The 17,103-nt window shown below is 63.3% G+C and overlaps 8 protein-coding genes across 8 annotated transcripts, besides 17 other annotated features; all 8 read right to left on the minus strand.

Annotated features, from left to right (window-relative positions):
- Positions 1–57: 57 nt before the first annotated feature.
- Positions 58–756, minus strand: Tco025E_00950 (proteasome activator protein PA26; the record flags this gene model as incomplete). Its single annotated transcript, XM_029367889.1, has 1 exon — positions 58–756. One exon carries the CDS (start codon positions 754–756, stop codon positions 58–60), a length of 699 nt encoding a protein of 232 aa, XP_029232000.1.
- Positions 757–813: 57 nt separating this feature from the next.
- Positions 814–840: a microsatellite.
- A 122-nt stretch (positions 841–962) lies between these two features.
- Positions 963–1,011: a microsatellite.
- Positions 1,012–1,298: 287 nt separating this feature from the next.
- Tco025E_00951 (uncharacterized protein) lies at positions 1,299–3,038 on the minus strand (the record flags this gene model as incomplete). Its single annotated transcript, XM_029367890.1, has 1 exon — positions 1,299–3,038. One exon carries the CDS (start codon positions 3,036–3,038, stop codon positions 1,299–1,301), a length of 1,740 nt encoding a protein of 579 aa, XP_029232001.1.
- A 203-nt stretch (positions 3,039–3,241) lies between these two features.
- Positions 3,242–3,269: a microsatellite.
- A 79-nt stretch (positions 3,270–3,348) lies between these two features.
- Tco025E_00952 (uncharacterized protein) lies at positions 3,349–5,244 on the minus strand (the record flags this gene model as incomplete). The annotated part of the gene is made up of 1 exon (XM_029367891.1): positions 3,349–5,244. The coding sequence occupies one exon, from the start codon at positions 5,242–5,244 to the stop codon at positions 3,349–3,351; it is 1,896 nt and encodes a 631-aa protein (XP_029232002.1).
- A 139-nt stretch (positions 5,245–5,383) lies between these two features.
- Positions 5,384–5,448: a microsatellite.
- Positions 5,425–5,449: a microsatellite.
- A 64-nt stretch (positions 5,450–5,513) lies between these two features.
- Positions 5,514–7,001, minus strand: Tco025E_00953 (uncharacterized protein; the record flags this gene model as incomplete). The annotated part of the gene is made up of 1 exon (XM_029367892.1): positions 5,514–7,001. One exon carries the CDS (start codon positions 6,999–7,001, stop codon positions 5,514–5,516), a length of 1,488 nt encoding a protein of 495 aa, XP_029232003.1.
- A 29-nt stretch (positions 7,002–7,030) lies between these two features.
- Positions 7,031–7,055: a microsatellite.
- Positions 7,056–7,206: 151 nt separating this feature from the next.
- On the minus strand, positions 7,207–8,739 carry Tco025E_00954 (uncharacterized protein; the record flags this gene model as incomplete). The annotated part of the gene is made up of 1 exon (XM_029367893.1): positions 7,207–8,739. The coding sequence occupies one exon, from the start codon at positions 8,737–8,739 to the stop codon at positions 7,207–7,209; it is 1,533 nt and encodes a 510-aa protein (XP_029232004.1).
- Positions 8,740–8,932: 193 nt separating this feature from the next.
- Positions 8,933–8,959: a microsatellite.
- A 187-nt stretch (positions 8,960–9,146) lies between these two features.
- Positions 9,147–9,169: a microsatellite.
- A 33-nt stretch (positions 9,170–9,202) lies between these two features.
- Positions 9,203–10,012, minus strand: Tco025E_00955 (putative vacuolar ATP synthase subunit d; the record flags this gene model as incomplete). The annotated part of the gene is made up of 1 exon (XM_029367894.1): positions 9,203–10,012. One exon carries the CDS (start codon positions 10,010–10,012, stop codon positions 9,203–9,205), a length of 810 nt encoding a protein of 269 aa, XP_029232005.1.
- Positions 10,013–10,159: 147 nt separating this feature from the next.
- Positions 10,160–10,196: a microsatellite.
- A 19-nt stretch (positions 10,197–10,215) lies between these two features.
- Positions 10,216–10,246: a microsatellite.
- A 78-nt stretch (positions 10,247–10,324) lies between these two features.
- Positions 10,325–10,347: a microsatellite.
- Positions 10,348–10,563: 216 nt separating this feature from the next.
- Positions 10,564–12,645, minus strand: Tco025E_00956 (TPR-repeat-containing protein; the record flags this gene model as incomplete). The annotated part of the gene is made up of 1 exon (XM_029367895.1): positions 10,564–12,645. The coding sequence occupies one exon, from the start codon at positions 12,643–12,645 to the stop codon at positions 10,564–10,566; it is 2,082 nt and encodes a 693-aa protein (XP_029232006.1).
- Positions 12,646–12,914: 269 nt separating this feature from the next.
- Positions 12,915–12,938: a microsatellite.
- A 70-nt stretch (positions 12,939–13,008) lies between these two features.
- Positions 13,009–13,043: a microsatellite.
- Positions 13,044–13,200: 157 nt separating this feature from the next.
- Positions 13,201–13,221: a microsatellite.
- Positions 13,222–13,527: 306 nt separating this feature from the next.
- Positions 13,528–13,560: a sequence feature (A-rich).
- A 56-nt stretch (positions 13,561–13,616) lies between these two features.
- Positions 13,617–13,633: a microsatellite.
- Positions 13,633–13,654: a microsatellite.
- Positions 13,655–13,817: 163 nt separating this feature from the next.
- On the minus strand, positions 13,818–16,919 carry Tco025E_00957 (uncharacterized protein; the record flags this gene model as incomplete). Its single annotated transcript, XM_029367896.1, has 1 exon — positions 13,818–16,919. One exon carries the CDS (start codon positions 16,917–16,919, stop codon positions 13,818–13,820), a length of 3,102 nt encoding a protein of 1,033 aa, XP_029232007.1.
- Between the last annotated feature and the right edge of the window lie 184 nt (positions 16,920–17,103).

Genomic DNA, 17,103 nt, shown 5'->3' on the forward strand with positions numbered 1-17,103 from the left:
CCTCCCCTGCAGTGCGGGCGCGCGCCCCAGCATGCCTTTGCTACAAGTCTCCCCGCTTTAGCTCACCATGCGGTCTCCCCCAGTGCGTGGCTCAATCAACTTCCTCCAGTTGAGTGCGTACGCGTTGATGAAGGCGCGCATCGAGGACACCAGCTGCAGGGCAGACAGCTCCACCTTCAGCAGGGCGTCGGCGTCCAACTGCCGCAGCTGCAGCAACACGGAGGGGCTCTTGCTGCCCTCTTTGCCCTTCTCGCTGCCCTCAGCTGGCGTGCCAAGGAGCTTCTCCTCCACACCGCCGCGGGCCTCCAGGTACTCCCGCAGGGCGTACACGCTTGTTTGTGCCTTCACGCCGCTGCTCTTCTCACCCGTACCGCCGGCGCCCAGGGTTTTGTTTTGTACCTCGTCCAGCATGCGCAGGATGGCGTGCTGCACGCCGACCCCCAAGTTATCCTCCTCCTTCAGCTCCGGCAGTCGCACGGCGACGACGGTGCGGACCACCTCCGCGTCTCTGTAGACGCCCTGGCAGAGGTACTGGTAGCTGCGCAGGATGGACAAGATGTCCGCTGGCGTTTGCTTTGCGGCGTCGCACGTGTACGCCGCCTCCTGCACGCTGGCGTACTGCGCCACCGCCTGCTGTGCGAGTCCCTCCAGGTGACAGACCGTTTCCGTGGCCCACCGCTCCACCACGGCGCAGCTCTCCGCCTCCGTGAAGGTGTCACGTAGGGCTTGGACGTGGGCGAGGCGCTTGGGCGGCATTTTCCTTCAGTTTCCTTGACGGGCGAATAATAGCAATAACAAAAGTAATAAAACTATCGACGACTACGACAACGCCGACGGCGAAAAGTGAATAAACCGCGGGAATGCAGGAAGCGAAAAAAACAAACAAACCAGGTGGGGGAAACAAAGGCGAAGAAACACAGGAATGCTTTTCGCTCTTAATCTTCCCTTGTCCCTTGTCCCTGTTCTTTTTTTTTCTTCTTCCTTTTTTGTTTTTAATTTTTCCTTTCTTTCCCTTAGTTTGGTGGCAGGTGCGCGTTTGATCCTACTGGAGGAGAGTGGAGAAAGAGGCGCATCCGTCCGTACAAACACGCACACGCACACGCGGTGCAAGGCAGAGGGCGAGGGCAAACAGACACCCCCCCCCCCCCGACGACGACGGCAAAGACAACGAGGGAAACAACGGCGCATTAGAAAAAAAAAAGAGAGAGGGAGTTGTTGCCTCGAGAAAGAGAAAGAGAAAGAGAACACGTAAGATGCCGCCGTCCTCCACCGCTGCAGCTCGCGTCTTGTGCCGGCATCTAGCGATCGCCGCGTCGTCGCTTGCGACTTCGTTTGGCGCGCCCGCGACGGTGCTGCGGCGTCGTCGCCTCTGCCGGATGCTCCTGTACCCACTCCGTCATCGCCAGCTCCGTCTGGGACGGGGTGCCTGCGGCGTCCGCGGCGGCGCGACGCTTCTTCGCCTCCTCTTCCTCGTTTCCTCTCGGCAGCCGCGGCCTGAAGCGGCCAATGGACGGGGCTTGACGCGTAAACTCCTCAGGACTCGGGCTGCGCCGCGCAAAGACGTAGACGGGCAGCCGCGGTGGAACGACGGTGAACGGCGGCGGCATTGCCGCGGTTGGATCCACTTCCCCACCGCATGCTGCGTGGCCGCTGGCGGCGGCACGGCAGCCCTTTGCTTCGGGCGTCCTGGAGGCGCGACTGCTGCCGCCGCGCCGAGGCGATGACACCAGTCGCTGCCGCAGCGGCGAGACGACGTCGCCGACGATGTCAGCGCCCTCGTCGTCCTCCGCCGCTTCCGCCACGGTGTTGTGTCCTCCCCGCCCCGCTGGCGCCTCGTCAGCCGCGGGGCACTTCGGTGGTGGTGTGGAACAGCCCGCACTCTTCTCCGCGAGGGCCGCCGTGGCAGCAGCGCAGCCGAACTGCTGCGCCGGGCTCTTCAACTCCGCCACGACGCTCACCTTCGCCTCAGCATCGGGGAGACGGCGACCACCCGGCTCGCTCGTCAGGCCCGCCAGAAGGCGGTTGTGTTCCACGGCGAACTGCGGACGTCGCGCTGGCGTGGCCGCACCGCCAGATAGGGTGGCAGCTGCCGCGCCGAGGCGCTGAAGGACGTCAGGCGGGACACACCGCGGCCGGTAGCGTGCAAGGCGAACCCCGTTGACCTCCACGAAGAGCGGGGGAACACATGCCCCTTCGCTGGCCTCTAAACCGCATGCCGGCGCGGATGCCTCCCCCGCCGCAGTTGCGGTGCTCGCGCTGCCAAACAGGGCACGGGCGGTGGGCGCAGTGGCTCCCGGCTCCTGCCCGTCTGTGGCGTCTATCGGCCCTGTCGCGTTAGCGTCGTTTGCTGTCGCGGCGGCTTCCGCGGGCTGCAGCGGGTGCAGCACGCCGGCCTCCGCATCAAAGGGGTTCTCCAGAAAGGCTACAAAGTCGTGCTCGCGCAGCGCCCTACTCTCGCCGGCGGGCAGCGGCTTTTCATTGACGTAGAGCGGGTTGGCGCCAAAGTTGATCAGGCGGTAGTACGGCCCCGTGAAGAGGCTCGCCTCGCCCTCCTTCGCCTCGGCGCTGGCGCGTGTGGCACCCGCCGCGTCTCCGCGAGCTGCAGCAGGATATTTTGACAGCAGCTGCCTGTGCGTGGCAGCGTCGCCCACGTACACCACGCGGCAGTGCAGCCGACTCACGCAGGCGTGCCGCAGCCGACATGGCCGCGGAAGACACGTGTGGCGCCCCAAGACGAGGTGCGGGATTCGCTTAAGCCAGTCGCGTGGGGCGATCGTGCAACGGCGGGCTGCGGACGACTTCATCTTTTTTTTCTTCGACTTCCGCGTCGTCGCGCCGTCGGGGCGGCTGCCCGACGCCGACGTCGCCTCAGCGGGGCGTCTCGCGCTCTGGCGCTCCTCGTCCTCGTCGCGCCAGTGGGTATAGAACGGCCGCAGCAGCGACGACTGCGGCACCACCGGAAGCAGCAGGTCATCATTGCGTTGGCAGCCGTTGATGACCTTCAGCCGCCACAGAGGCGCAGCGGCACCTCCGTGCATTTCCCTCTGCACTTGAGCTTTGCATTGCACAGTGAGAAGGCAGGAAGCAACGAAAGAAACAAGGAGGAAGGAAAGAAGGCGTGGATAAATTCAATACATGCACGCAGGCCATTCCAAGCCTCTCCTCCTATGCAGTGAAGGTTGGTTTATCACGCATGCATGTTACTGCAAGCAACGCACGCGTAACGTTCCGCGGGACGCCAACACACACACACACACACACACACACACTTCTACAGTTGTTGCCCTCCTTGTGTCTGCGCAGCGTGTGCCTCTCCGCCACACGCCGCGCGTTCCCTTCTTCCTGCGGCTACCGCGGTGGCCGCGCCCACGGATCGTTGGCAAGCGGCGCAGGTATGCGGCCTCTGTCAAGGGCGTACAGATCCTGCAGCCTATCCTCCTCAAGCAGCTCAAATAACCCACGTGGGCGGGGTCGTGGCGGGCGCTGGCGCCGTCGCCGCACCCCCGCGGCTTGACCATCACCATCAGCTTCGCCGTCGTCAGCCTCTTCTCCGTGTAGGGCAAAGGATTCCTCCGTCGCCGAAGCTTCACGCGCGGCCGCCTGTTCCACGTCGCGCTGATGCAGCACGAGCAGCTGCAGCAAAATACTAAAAAATAACATCAAAACAATGAACCTTGGCACCCGGGCATACGTGGCGTCCAGCGTGGGGGCACACTTTGAGCACTTGCACCAGAAGCGGTAGCGATCGTGCAACACGTACTGACGATTGTCAAAGGACCACTCGGGCGGGACGTAGCTGATCAGGATTTCCGCCCCAGCGGGGATGTTGGCGGTGGCGCGGCAGCAAAACAGGTATTGCACCGCCGTCGCCGTTGTCAACTCGCGGGCCGTGGCTGCGTCTGCCGCGCCTGCCATGGTCGCATCCGCCGCGTGGCTCCGGTTTGCAATGGCGGCATCCTGCGGGACTGGAGGCGGTGCGCCGGCGGCGACCTCGTCCAGGTAGTACTCCGACTCTCGGAAGGTGTGCTCCGGCAGCACGTCGTAGGTCGCATTCGGGGCGCAGCTGTGGTTGAGGAATCCCGCCTCGGGGAAGTACGCCATGCCCTTCCGCACCGCGTAGGAGGACTCCACGAGGAAGCTGTTCATGTCGATAATGGCGGCGAGGCGGGCAACGTGAATGTTGTGCAACTCCAGCGCGTGCAAGACCTCGACGCCGCCGATGCGCTCCAGCACCCGCTCCGTGGCGGACGCCGGCCAAAACTCCAGCAACGACGAGGGCTGGCCGGTGAAAACCCAGTCGTGCAAATAACTCAGCTCTGCCGGACCCCCCTCGTAGGCGGTGAGCAGCACCTCACTGCACATCTCAACCAGCCGCTCCACCTCGCCCTTCACCCCAAGGTTGCTGGCCGTGTCGCGCACAACCATGAGAGTCTCCCCTGCCGCAATGTCCCTCGTCGCGAAAACCCCCCGACCGGTGAGAGTGAAGCTGTTCTTCACGACGGCGTCCTGAATCACCTTGCCGTTCTTCTCCGGGAGGCGTTGCTGGAGGACGGAGCGGTGCTGCAGTCCACGAAAGCTGCGTGGCAGCGCCGCCGCCGCATGCCCGTCGTCAAAGCCAACCTCGCCGCTGCCCACGACACCGAGCTGCCCGTCACCGTGCACGACAAACGGCCCGATGGGCGTGTTCTTTACCCACGGGTGACTTTCGGGCGGCGGCAGCTGCACAAACTGATCCTGCCGCGCAAAGACGGGGTAGTCAGGGTCCGTGGCGACCACCACAATCGCCTGATGCCGCTTAATGCGGCGGAACTCCGGCACCACGTCGTCGGGGTGCGTGGGGTACGGGATGGCGGCGTTGCGCTCCAAGTGGGCCCCCTCCACCTCACACCGCTTCTCGCGCAGGAACGCCTGCAGCTCATCCTCCTCCGCCGCCACCGTCCCCTGCCGCTGCGGCGCCTTTTCGAGGCCGGGCTCCGCCTCTTCCACCGCGGACGGGCGAAGTGCCACACGCACCTGCGGGTACCGCACCGCCCTCGCCGCGGCAGCCTGCAGCCGCTGCGTGGGACCTTCCGCGGCTTCCCCCTTCGCGACGTTGCCGGTGCCGGTGCCGTCGACGTCCTCGCGCTCGTGTGAGCCTCGATACCGACGCGACGTCACGGCGGCCGCGGCCCCCGCCCCCGCGGCGTCTGCGGCCAACCGGCAAAGCGGCCCCCTTCGCGTGCAGCGCAGGCAGAAGCGAGGCATCCCCCGCACCCTCCGCCACGCGACGCGACGACTCCGCCTCCTCACGCCTGTTCCGCCCCCACCCCTCCCCCGTCACCGAGGCAGCAGCTTCACGCTGCAGGCAGAGAGAAAAAGAAGGGATAAAGCAAGAAGGGCACGTACACACGAATAAAAAGACACACACACACACACACGCAAGCAAACAAACAAAAAACAACAACAACAAAGCCATGAATGAAAAATGATGAACAGATTCTCTGCGGCGCCCCGTTTCAGTCTCGTTCCCAAACTCAAAGGAGACACACCTCCTCTGCGTCACCCCCGGCCTGCTGCAGCAGACGCTGCTGCAGCTCCACCTGCCGCATCACCAACTCCCGCGCGGAGCAAAGACGACCGACACGAAAGACCAGCTCCCGCCGGTCGCGGTTTCCCGCAGGCCCCACATCGCCGTAGACGGAGCCCCACTCCACACTGTGCCACACCGGCACACCGCCGCGCTGCCGCCAGGCACGCAGCTGCGCAAGCGCCGCGTCACGGCCGCCCGCGTCACTCTGAGTTTTGCTTCCTTTAGCAACGTCGTGCTTCACGACAAATTGTCGCTGCTGCACGTTTGTGTACACCTCGTGCAGCGTGGGCCGCGCGCGCACGTCGCTCCGTGCCACCGCGTCACCCACAAAAAGTACACGGGGCATTCCGGCAGAGGCAACTGGAAGCAATCGCAGCGCGGCAGCGCCGGTGGTGGAGTCCGCAGGGTCCGTGCCGCCGTCACACCTCCCATCCCCGCGCCCCACACGCGTTGCGAGCGGGTAGCCGAACGACGACTGCACCGTCGGGCTTCTAACCGCCGCCTCGCCCACCACCGCTGCGGCGGGGTCCTGGAGCTCCTTCTGCATGCGTTCCCAGCGCCCGCGCCAGTGCAGCTCGAAGGGAACAGCATCGCAAGCCGACAGACACCGCACGCGCATGTTTGTCAGCAGTGGGTTGGTCGGACACGCCCAGAAGCCTACCACTTCGATCCAGTGCTGCGGGCTGAACACGATGTACGCCGCCTCCGCTCCGTCGCTGTGGTCATTTTTGCAGGGCAACGTGTCCTCCAACGTCATGGTCACAGGAATACGCAGGCGGTGCAGCATCCACCGTGAGACGGCGTGCAGCCCGCGTCGCCGCGCCCGCTCCACGGCCTCGCACTGCACCCGTCGCAGGACAGGATCCAGCAGACAGAAGCAGACCACGTAGAGGCCAAAACAGAACTGGCAGGTGATCATCTGCCGCAGCGTCAGAGCCCCGTCCCTAAAGTTCAGTGCCGTGCAGTGTGTCACCTCCACGGCGTCGAGGTCCTGCAGCACGCTCTGCTTCTCCGACGCGGATTGCGCCCGCATCGGGAGGGTGTAAAACGCCTCCCGCAACTGCTGCAGCTCACAGTAAATGTACAGACGCTCCCGGTTCGTCGCCGCTGCACTGCTCTGCTGCAGTTTTTGTACCATTTGCCGCAACACGGCGTAGCGCTGCAGGACGGACTGCAGCTTCAACTTCTCCGCCTCAACTGCCGACTCGTGTCTCCGCCGCGTCGTGTGGCGAGGGGTGTAGAAGTGGTGGTAGAAGACGTAGTACCCGCCGCTGGCGAGTGCGGCCCCGCCAAACCACACCGGCAGCCGCGGCATTTCCTTTGCAGTGTGTGTGGCACAGGCACAATCGCCAGCGGGAAAGAGGGAGAGTTGTGAGGGTGAAACCCAAGCAGGCGGCACATGCACGCGCCTGCAAGCACAAAACGCAGCCATTCCCTTTGCCTATCTATCTCTCTCTCTCTCTCACTCACTCACTCACTCACTCACGCACAGAAACACTTCTTTTCCCCTCGTCTTTCCTTCGGCGCGGAACCCACGCCTCTCCTCCCACCCACTCGATATTGATGAGCAACGTTTCGTGCTTCCCAACGAAAATTCTCCTTGGCTTGTTTTACTTTTTTCTCCTGCACGCGCCTCTCTACAGCTGGCGCCACCGCTGACATCGCTTGTAGAGCACGAACGCCAGCGCAGCCCACGGCAGTGCCCGTGTGAGCGCGAAAAATCCGACGTGAGCCCACGACGTGGTGTACGCGGCGCCGTCCTCCGGGTACGTCTCCTGCGGCACCCCGCAGTGCTGCCGGACATGCATCAGCAGGCCTTTATGGTCGGAGGCATCGAAGTGCTCGTTAAACAACACGTAGCCGTGCGGTGGCAGCAGCATCTTCTGCCGCAGCGCCGCGAGCGAGGAGGCGCTCGCTGCGGTTATGGAGCCGCACTCTTTCAGCGCCGCAACGGCCTCCTCCGTGAGCGTGGGCGGCGCCACCGCCAGGTTGCTCAGCAGCAGCCAATCAAGCTTGCCCCGCACAAAGCCGTGGTAGGCCGGGTTGTCGAGCGTGATCGAGAGCGCCTTGTCGCCTGGGTCGTAGAAGCAGAGCGAGCGATTGTCCAACGCGGCGATCTCGTCGGCGGAGAAGCCGTAGGCCCAGCGCCACACCAGGTCACTGTTCCAAACGGTGTCATGCATCTTAGCGAGCAGGTAGCAGAGGAAGCGGTGGGAAAAGGGGCAGCAACCCCGTGTCACGCGATGCATGTGACGTGACAGCACTTTGCGCTGCAGCCAACATGCCTCCTTTTCCCCCACGGCAAGGAAGCGTAGCCGCCCCAGTGCAAGCCCCGGCGAGAAACGCACAATGCCATCCGCCATGGTGTTCAAGTCGCCAGCAATAATAAAGGCCGACTGCTGCTGCTGGTAGTGCTTGTAGTACTGGTCGTACGAGGCTGCTTGCTGCTTCTCCTCCTTGAGCACAGCGGCGGCGTCGCGGAGGACGTCCAGCAGCTGTCGCACCCGCGACAGCGCCCCGCAAAACACCTCAAAATGGCAGCAGTACAGGTACAGCGCCGGCATCTGCGGATGCGTGCGTTCACTGCAGTGAATGCGGCAGCGCAAGACGCTGCGAAATCCATGCCGCGGCTCATGCCGCTTGCACCCCTCCGTTTCCCAGTCCACGCCCGCCGTGTGCCGAATCACGCGGGGATCACTGAGAGTGGCGCTTGCGGAGAGGATGGCATTGCCGTGGAAGCGGCGCCCTCGCCTGTGCGAGGAGGCGCCATCGTCGTTGCCCGCCTCCGCTGTGGCGGTTGCCGGCGGCGAGAGTGGGCCCACAGCGTGCACCGGCGGCCGGTCCGCCGCGTCGAGCTCCTCGAACTCGCAGGCGAAGTACATCTCCATCCCCAGCGCCTCGGCGAGGTCGCGGGCGACGTTCCGGTACCCCGAGCGCCGGCAGTTGATGTCCACCTCCTGCAACAGTATAACGTCGGCGCGCAGGGCCCGCAGCGTCTGCACGATGCGCTCGTACTGAATCCCACGCTCAATGTTCCACTGAACAATCCGCAGCGTCTCGGGAAGCTTCACCGCCTTCGCGGCGGCGCTGCGGTAGTCGTAGTGGAGCAGCCCGCCCGGTCGGAGGCCCTCCAGTTCCGCCCGCTCCCTCGCCGCGCCCCCCCTGGCCATTCGCTTGCCCTCGTTGTTGCTGTGCCTTCAGGTGCGTGCGTGGAGCCTCTGCGCGCACAGTGGGGGGAGAGGGGGAACGGCGCAACGGAAGAAGACGAAGAGGGGAGACGCAGCGTCCGCAGACTCGATCACGCCCGCCCACTCCGGAAGGAACAGAGCGATATAGCAGCAATCAACAAGAACAACAACGGCAACACACACACACACACACACACACACAGACAGACAGACAGTCATAGGTAGTAAATGCGGAGGCCAAAGGAAGCTTGGTCGGTTTGATGTACCGATAAATTCTGCGTTTTTTAATAAATAAATAAATGCACTCGTATATATATATATCTTTGTCCTTTTCTTTTTGTTGGGGGGTTTTCTGTTCCTTCTCCAATACACACACACAGACGCACACCAGGCGAGGCAGGGAGGGAGGGAGCCATAAATATATATTTGCGGCGTGCACTTAGGGCTACACGACCATATCTGCCTCGTCCACCCCGGCGGCAGCGTCGCCGTCGACGCTCGCCATGGCGAGTGCGTTCTTGACTGCAGCGGGGCCTGTGCGGGGCTCCGTCTGCGCGAGGGCCGCCTCCTCTGCCTTCCTTGCCTGCAGCTGCCGCTTCTTCTTCTGCACCATCTTGAGCCGAAAGAACTCCTCCCGCTCCTGCTCGTCCAACTCGGAGGTGATGTAGCCCAGCGTGTTCTGCACGCGGGGGATCACCACCTTCTCCAGCGCGTTGACGCGGCGGTTGGTGACCTTCTGCGCGATGTCGAGCGTCACCCAGCTAACCTGCAGCGAGGCAATATTCACCAGGAGCCGCAGTGTGTCGTGAAACCGCTCCGACGCCTCCCTCAGCTGCTCCCCGCCGCGCCCGATGCCGGCCGTCCCCGTCCGCCGCAGCCGCCGCGTGTCGTCCTCCGCGCCGAAGTCGCCCTCGTCGCCCTCGCGCTCGGAGAAGCTCGGCACCCGCACCCCGGCGATGTTGTCGATGCGGAGCCGCATCGCATACGTCGGCAGCTTCAGCGACTCCTGCACTGCGAGCCCAATGTCGCCCGCTATAAACTGCGCCTTGGAGACGGTGAAGTAGGAGCCCTTGATTTGCTCCACCATTTCCAGCTTGGCGTTGCGCAGCTCGCCCATGATCGTGCGGTAGCGGATGGCGAGGGCGTCGGCCTTCTTCTTCAGCAGCGAGTGCCCCTTCTGCGCCCCGCGCAGCCGCGTCTTGAAGGAGATCAGCGACATGCGGCTCGGCAGGGCCGGGTAGCGGTTGGTCGACATCGCGGCAACGGTACGCGAGTTCTGCCAACGGAGCAAGCGAGTCTAAGCGTGCGGGGGGGGAACGAGTGGCACCCTCAACGTGCTGCGCGAAGCGTGGAGCAGTATAAATGTATATATACTTCTCGATGAAAACAAACACAAAAACTCAGAAGAGAGAGAGAGAGGAGGGAGGGAGGGAGGGAGGCGGGGCCTCCAAGCAAGAAACACGCACACGATACACACACACACGCAGACGTCAGTTGCGTGTGCAGCGAGGACGCAGCTAGCTATCCAAGCACAGACGCAATGATAGACGCCGCATAGCCATACACAAAAAAAAATAATAATAATAATAACAGAGAACAACGCTTCCTCCTCCTTTTGCGCCTCACCCTACTGCTAGCAAACCCTTTTTTTGTTCGTGTGCCGCGGCGGGAAGCATTGGGAGCGCCGGCAATCGTCAGCCTCCCGTCTCAGCCAAAGTTCTCTCCGATGTTTCCCCAGTGCTTCTTGCCCCTCCCACCGCCACCACAGAACGGGGTGGGGAGAGGCAATAGACGTGTTTTTTTTTTTCAGCAGTTGGGCGCCGCCTCCCCGGCCGCCGGGTTGCTGGTGTCCTCGGCGAGCGCCGGTGTGGCGGTGACGCGGTCCTCCGCACTCCACTCCTCCATGGGAGGAATCTGCTGCTCCGTCTTCGCCACCTCCTGCCGCAGGTACTGCGTCAGCTCCGCGGTGAACTGGTAGGCAATCTTCTTTGCCTCCGCCAGGAACTTTGTGGCCGGGGCGTACCGCCTCATTGCCACGTACACGCGCGCAATGTGATTGAGTGACTCGGCGGTGGCAAGCTCGCTACTCTCCCCACGCGTCCGCCGCACATTTAACGCCTTTTCATGCCACTGCAGCGCCTCCTGCAGGCGACGCTGCAGGTGGCAACACTGACCGTAGGTTGTGTACACATCGGCCTGCGCGAGCACGTTTGAGCGCGCCGTCTTGGCGTACATGTCCAGCGCGGCCTGGCACATCTTCTCACAGTTCTCCGTGTCCTCGCGGTGCAGGTACAGGAGGGCAAAGTTGCTGTACGAGTACGCCACCGTGGCGTGGCTCTCCCCGAGCATTTCTATGCGGGTGTCCAGGGCCTCCTTTAGGCACCGCTCCGCCTTCTCGTAGTGGTGGAAGTCGAGGTAGAAGAGGCCGAGGTCGTCCAGGACGTCGGTCAGAAACGTCCGCTGCAGCGGCTCCAGCTTGGCGTTCTCCCGGAACTGCTCAATCGCCAAGAGAAAATACGCCTCCGCGTGCGGCTCCCGCCGCATCGCGTAAGTGTCCCCGAGTTTCTGGTACAAGTACGCCAGCTGCGGATCCTTGCGGTTCTTCCTCTTACGCAGCCCCACCGCGTCGCGGAAGAGGTCAGTGGCGCGCGTCAGCTCCTGGCGCTTCACGAGCAGGGAGCCGAGGAAGGTGTACGCCTCCGCGAGCTGCAGCGTGTCCGGCCCTAGCGCCTTGCGAATCACCTCAATGCCACGCTCGTAGCTCTTCTCCGCGGTGACGTAGTCGTCGCAGAGCTCCTGAATGCGGCCCAGCTTCACCAGCTCAAGCCCAAATTGCGCCGAGTCTTTGCCCAACGCCACGGCGTAGGTTGTGGTGCTCTCCTCATACAGGCGCCGTGCCTCGCGGAACTGGCGGCGGGCGGCGAGCAGAGAGGCCTTGCTGCTTGTCGCCTGCGCCGTCGCCGGGGAGTCGCGGCCCAGCGTGGCGATGCAAATCTCAAGACACTCGTTAATGCACATCTCTGCCCCCGTCGCGTCGTTGATCGCCTTTTTGAGCTCACACAACTTGTTGAGCGTCTGCGCAATGATGGGGCGGTACTTGTTGTGCCGGACGTACAGGTAGCGACGAATTTCAAGCGCTTCCTCCAGAAACGCAATCGCCCGGTGCTCCTGATTCTGCAGCAGAAAGAGCTGGGCACAGTCGGCAAGGGCGTGGGCGGCGGACGCCAGCGGGTGCTTCTGCGGCTCCGTCAGCGTCACAGCCGTCGCCGCGTCGTCTGGCAGCCACGACTGCCGCGCGTGGTTGTAGGAGGTGTCGCGGAAAATTTTGATGCTCTCGCGAAACGCCTTCTCCGCCTCGTCGAGGAAGTTCAGGTGCGTGTAGGCCAGCGCCAGCAGGGCAAGGCTCTCGGCGTAGCGCACGGACTGATTGCCCTCCACCTGCTCGTAGATCGCGGCGGCCTCCGTCAGGGCGTTCTCCGCCGCCCCCGGCTCCCGCATGTCGAGAAAGACGCGCCCGAGGTTGTGCAGCGTGGCGGCGCACTTCTCGTGAATGGGGCCGTAGCGCTCCCGCCGCATCGTCAGCGCCCGGTCGTAGAGGCTAACGGCGTCGCCGTAGTTCTTCGTCTGGTGCGCCACTTTGGCCAGCTCGTTGCACTCCTCGCCGAACTCAAAAGTCATCGGGGCGCGACCGGCGGCCTCGCGAAACCCCTTCGGCGCGTACTGGCGCGGCCCGATGGCGCGGTGCTGGCAGCACAACGCGAGGCCCGGCCGCGCCCGCAGGGGGACGGTCGGGCTGCGGCAACCCACGCGCACCAGCGCGGCGGCCCCGCCGAAGGGGCGCCAGCCCGCGGCGCAGCGGCACGCCACCCGAGTCGCTCTACCGGACATCAGCGGGCTGTGAAGAGGCGCGTGGGCCGCTACGTCGCGCACCCCTCCTCCCCTCCACCTCCGCACAGAGACACGAAGAAGTTGCTACCTCTCCGCCGCCTGCACCCCCCCTCCCCCCCCACACGCACACACACTTTTCTTCTTTGCTCTTTCCTCGCCCCCGGCGAATGGCCGCGTGTTTTTTGTTTTTGCTTCTGCGCCGACGCTCACAGCAGGCACACTCTCCGCCACTGTTCCCCTCCCCCTTTTTTTTCTTCCACCCGCAGCCTAAAAAAAAAGTAACAAAAAAAAAAGAGCCTTTTCTCTTTTCAGTGCGTGCCGCCGGCGCAGCAACAGGCGTGGCACAAACCACGGCGGGAAGCAAAATAAAAAAAAACAGACAAACAAACAAACAAACATCGAGAGGCGCAGAGAAAGAGAGAGAGAAGGAAAGAGAGGGAGCGGAGGAGGGCACACACGCAGGACGCGTCTACGCGCGGGGAAGCCTGCCGAAAGACAATAGCAGCATCAACGACGCCGCCGCACTGGCGGCAAAAAAAGGAAGTAAAAAAAAAAGTGTGTGTGTGCGTGTGTGTGGGGGGGGGGGGAGGGGACAAAACAAGCATGGATATTACGGACTGTTTTCAGCAGGCGCTAAACTCCGCGGAAGATGCCGTCCAAATCAAAGCCGCCACAATCCAAAAAGAAAAGAAAAGCACTTACCCGCCTAATTCCATCCCCCCCTCTTCCTCGCTTTCTCCTTAGGAGGGAAAGAAAGAGAGGGGGAGGGAGAAGCATAGACCTCTATATTTCAGGAGACATTTTACATTCTCCTCGCACCCCGCGCCCGTTCCCGCGCTCTGCGGTATGAAATGTCTAAAGTACAGTAGACGCCACCTGCGAAAAAAAGAAAAGACACAAACAAACAAAGAAACACGCGAGCAAGTAGTGATCCTACAGTGGTGCAGCAAAAACAGTCCGGGGAGTATATAACACACACACACACACATATATATATATATATATATATCCTTCGCTTTCTCCACTCCCGCTTCGCGCCATTACGTCTATCATTTCATCACCTGCTTGCCTTTCACCACCTTTGCCTGCCCCCGCTTCGAGGCAAAGAAAAAAAAAAAGTGGGAAAAAAGAATGGGAGAGGGGAGGGTAACAATTTGCAGCAACGGCGTCTATTACTTTACGTCAATGGAGGACGCCTCGCCGTTGTGGTTGGTGCTACAAGTGTTCTTTTCGTTTGCCTTCTCCGCAACGGCGGCCGCCGCCATCTTTGCGGCAGGAGGGCGAGAGTCAAAAAAAAGCAACTGCGCCCGTGCAACGAGCGGGAGCGTCTCTCGCTTCTCGGCGTCTTGAAATGGGACCTGCCACAGACTTCCAAAGGCCGCAAGCACGGCATTCACGTTCCGGGTGTAGTGGCCAAGCTCCTCCAGCCACTGACTCGCGCCGTCGTCGGAGTTGTCCAGCATGTCGTCGGAGTTGTCCAGCATGTCGTCGACGTTTACGCTGACGATTTCTTTCTCCGCGCCCGGTGTCGCAGGCGCCGCCCCGTTGGGGACGGAGGGCGTGTTTGCCTCGGCCTTCGTCAAGCGACGCTGGTGCCGCTTAAGCCACGCCACACCCGGAAGCCCCATGATGTCCTCCTCCGCTCCTTTTCCGGCGTTCACCTGCGTCCCCTCTTGCCGCAGTGCAAACTGCACGTATTCCTTGAGCTCTGCATCCGGCTCACCCTCCCGGTAGGAAAATTCCGCGGCCGCCACAATGGACACCGCCTCCTGCTGCATGCGTTTCTGGTGCTTGGTAGGGGACGCACCACCACGGCCGCCTAAAGCCGCCGTATTCATTCCAATTCTTCTACTTGCGCCTGAAGTCTCCAGCTCCGTCGAGGGCTTCACTATCGCCTCCTCCAAGTGATGCACCGGCGAGGAGGAGGCGGACGGGGACCGAGACATGGACTCGGTGCTGGGGTAGGCAATATCCCAGGCACACACGGCTTCTCTCGGGCGTCCGCCCTCGGCCCCGTTGGCCTTCGCCGGGGGCGACGCAGCACCCGGAGGACGACATCGTTTCACGGGTGAAGCAACAGGAGACCCATTCAAGTGAGGCGTCGTACCCTGCGGCTGTGGCTGCAGTTGCTCCCTCGGCTCAGGCAGGTGTTGCTGCTTTTCTGCAGCCACTGCCACGACCTCCTCCTGACGCGGTTGCGGCAGCGGCGGCGGCGGCGGTGTCGGTGTCGGTGTCGGTAGTGGCTCTGGCGATGGCGAGGGGGAGTTTGCAGCCGCCTTCTCACGGCGCAGTCTCTCCCCTCCGCGGTGCGGTGTCGGTGATGGGGATGTGGATGCTTTGCGCTTGTGTTTATGCGCCGCGGTCTTTTCCTGTTGCTTCTTGCGAGTAGACAGCGATGCCACCGCTTCACGGTGTCGTGCCTTACTCTTAGCTGGGACTTCAACGCGGCTGTGGTGCTCGACAGGCCCCTCCTCCGAATTGTCGCGGGGGCAGAGCGGCATCTCCGACGCCCCCGCGGCGGGCGCCGGGTTTTGCTGCGACGGGGTGTCTAGGAGAACGTAGCGGGCCTGGGCATCGCTGCGCAGCTTCTCCTGCCTCCACGCAGCGGCGATAAATGCAGAGGGGCGAGGGGCGGCGCCAACGCCTGCGGCCGCACTGAAAGCGGTGTGGTTGTCCGCAGCTACGTGCCCCGCGCCCGCGGCCCCGCCCGCAGGCCTTGCAACCGGCGTGGGCGCCACGCGTCGTCGCGGGGGGCCGACCCCCAGGTACACCTCCTGCGTGTACCGCGCCTTGGGCTCCTCCCCCCGCGACGGCCCTGGCGAGAGCAGGGAGTGGCCGCTCTGAACTGAGGTGGTGTGCAGCTTGAGCAAGAGACCGCGTGCCTCATGCTCCGCCTGCGCAAGCAGCAGTCGCTCGTGGTTCTCATCTCCGCGAAGAAGAAAGAGCGGGTTATCAAAGAGCCGCGCCACGTCCGGCGCCGCCGTGTCAAAAAACAGGAGAGTTGAAGACGACACCGGTGGAAGGCCGCCGCTGGCGGCTGCTTGACTCGGCGTCCTTTCGGCACCGCTCGTCTCACCAGCAGATCGTTGCGGCAGTGACACGGGCGCAGCCGCGGGAAACGCCGGCTGCTTGTGAGTGCTAGGGGCGGACGCAGAAGGCGCACCAGCCGCAGTAAACATGGAACGCTCCGAGTTAGTGAAACCGGGTTGCAGGATGGACGCCACCATAATATTGTCGCCCAAATTTCGCCGCTGCGGGGGCAAGGCAGTGGCATCGCCGCCCACGCCATATGCCGTCGGCGCAGTAGGGTCGCTTGACGCGACCGCGCCGCGGCTTTTTTGCCAGCCGCCGTAAGGGTTTCTATCGGACCCAAAAGTTTGCTGCCGCGGCCGCGTAAACAACAGGGGCGTACCTCGGGCACGTATCTGACGCTCATTCATCCACACCGTGCGCTCGCGCTCGAGTTCTTCGCTGTCTAATATTAAGCTTTCCAGGGATGGTGAGTTGCGTGGCTGCTGCTGACTCAAACTGCGCTGGCGGGCGTTGGAGGTCACCGGCACAGCCGCTTCAGCTGGCCTCAAGGCAGCCGCGAGGCCCTCGTTGGGGCCAGCGGCTGCTCGTGCCCGCTCACGCAGCCACACCCCCTGCATCAGGCGCACCCGCTCCTCGCGTTTTCTGATCCCTGCGGTTTGGCGCTCGTACAAGAGATACTCGTCCTGCGGCTGCACTATACTGCGGGCCCATTCTTCGGTTACCAAGGGCCCTACTGGACGCTGCGCGGCACCAGCCTCACTAAGCTCCCGGGAAGGGTCCTCATAGTTGCTGGGGGTACTGGGCTCGGACGACGGCAGGAAGCCAGCGCTTTGCGTTCGACTAGTGGACAGGGGGGGGCTACTACTTTTGTTGCCATAGATGTTGTCCTCATGCAGGGCGCCGCCTGAGGCCGCGCGGCGGCCCGCGGGGTAAACCGACATGCGCATGCGTGGTGAGAGGGTCGTCTGCAGCCGCGCCTGCGCGTTCGCCTCTCCGCGCAGGTCCTGGGCGTGGAGCAGCCTGGGCGGCGAGTAGCGCTCCCCCGGCGGCTGTGCGCCCGGCCGCGGCGCCGGGGCGGGCGAGGTGGACGGCCGCCGCTGCGTCTTCTTCCGCGCGGGCTTCCGCAGCCTCGCGGCCGCCCCGCCGACGGCGACGGCTCCAGCCGACGACGCCCGCGTCCCACTGCGCGTCGGTGCGGCCGCCACGCCCGCGTGCCCCGCGACCCCGTTGCGAGGCGGCATCCGGGCAGTCAATCAAACAAATAAACCCGCCGCTCTTCCCCGCCTTTTTTCCTTCTTTTTTTCCTGCTCTTGTTTTCTCGCCTTGCAAGCAAAGCGTGCGCCGCACTGCCGTGCAGGCGGAGAGATTCCCTCTTCCGGGTTCCTCGCACTGTTGATGACCGCAGGGTTCTCGGCGGTGCAGCGA

The sequence above is a fragment of the Trypanosoma conorhini genome (genome assembly GCF_003719485.1).
Source record: "Trypanosoma conorhini strain 025E chromosome Unknown Tco_14.4_contig_00027, whole genome shotgun sequence".
NCBI lineage: Eukaryota > Euglenozoa > Kinetoplastea > Trypanosomatida > Trypanosomatidae > Trypanosoma > Trypanosoma conorhini.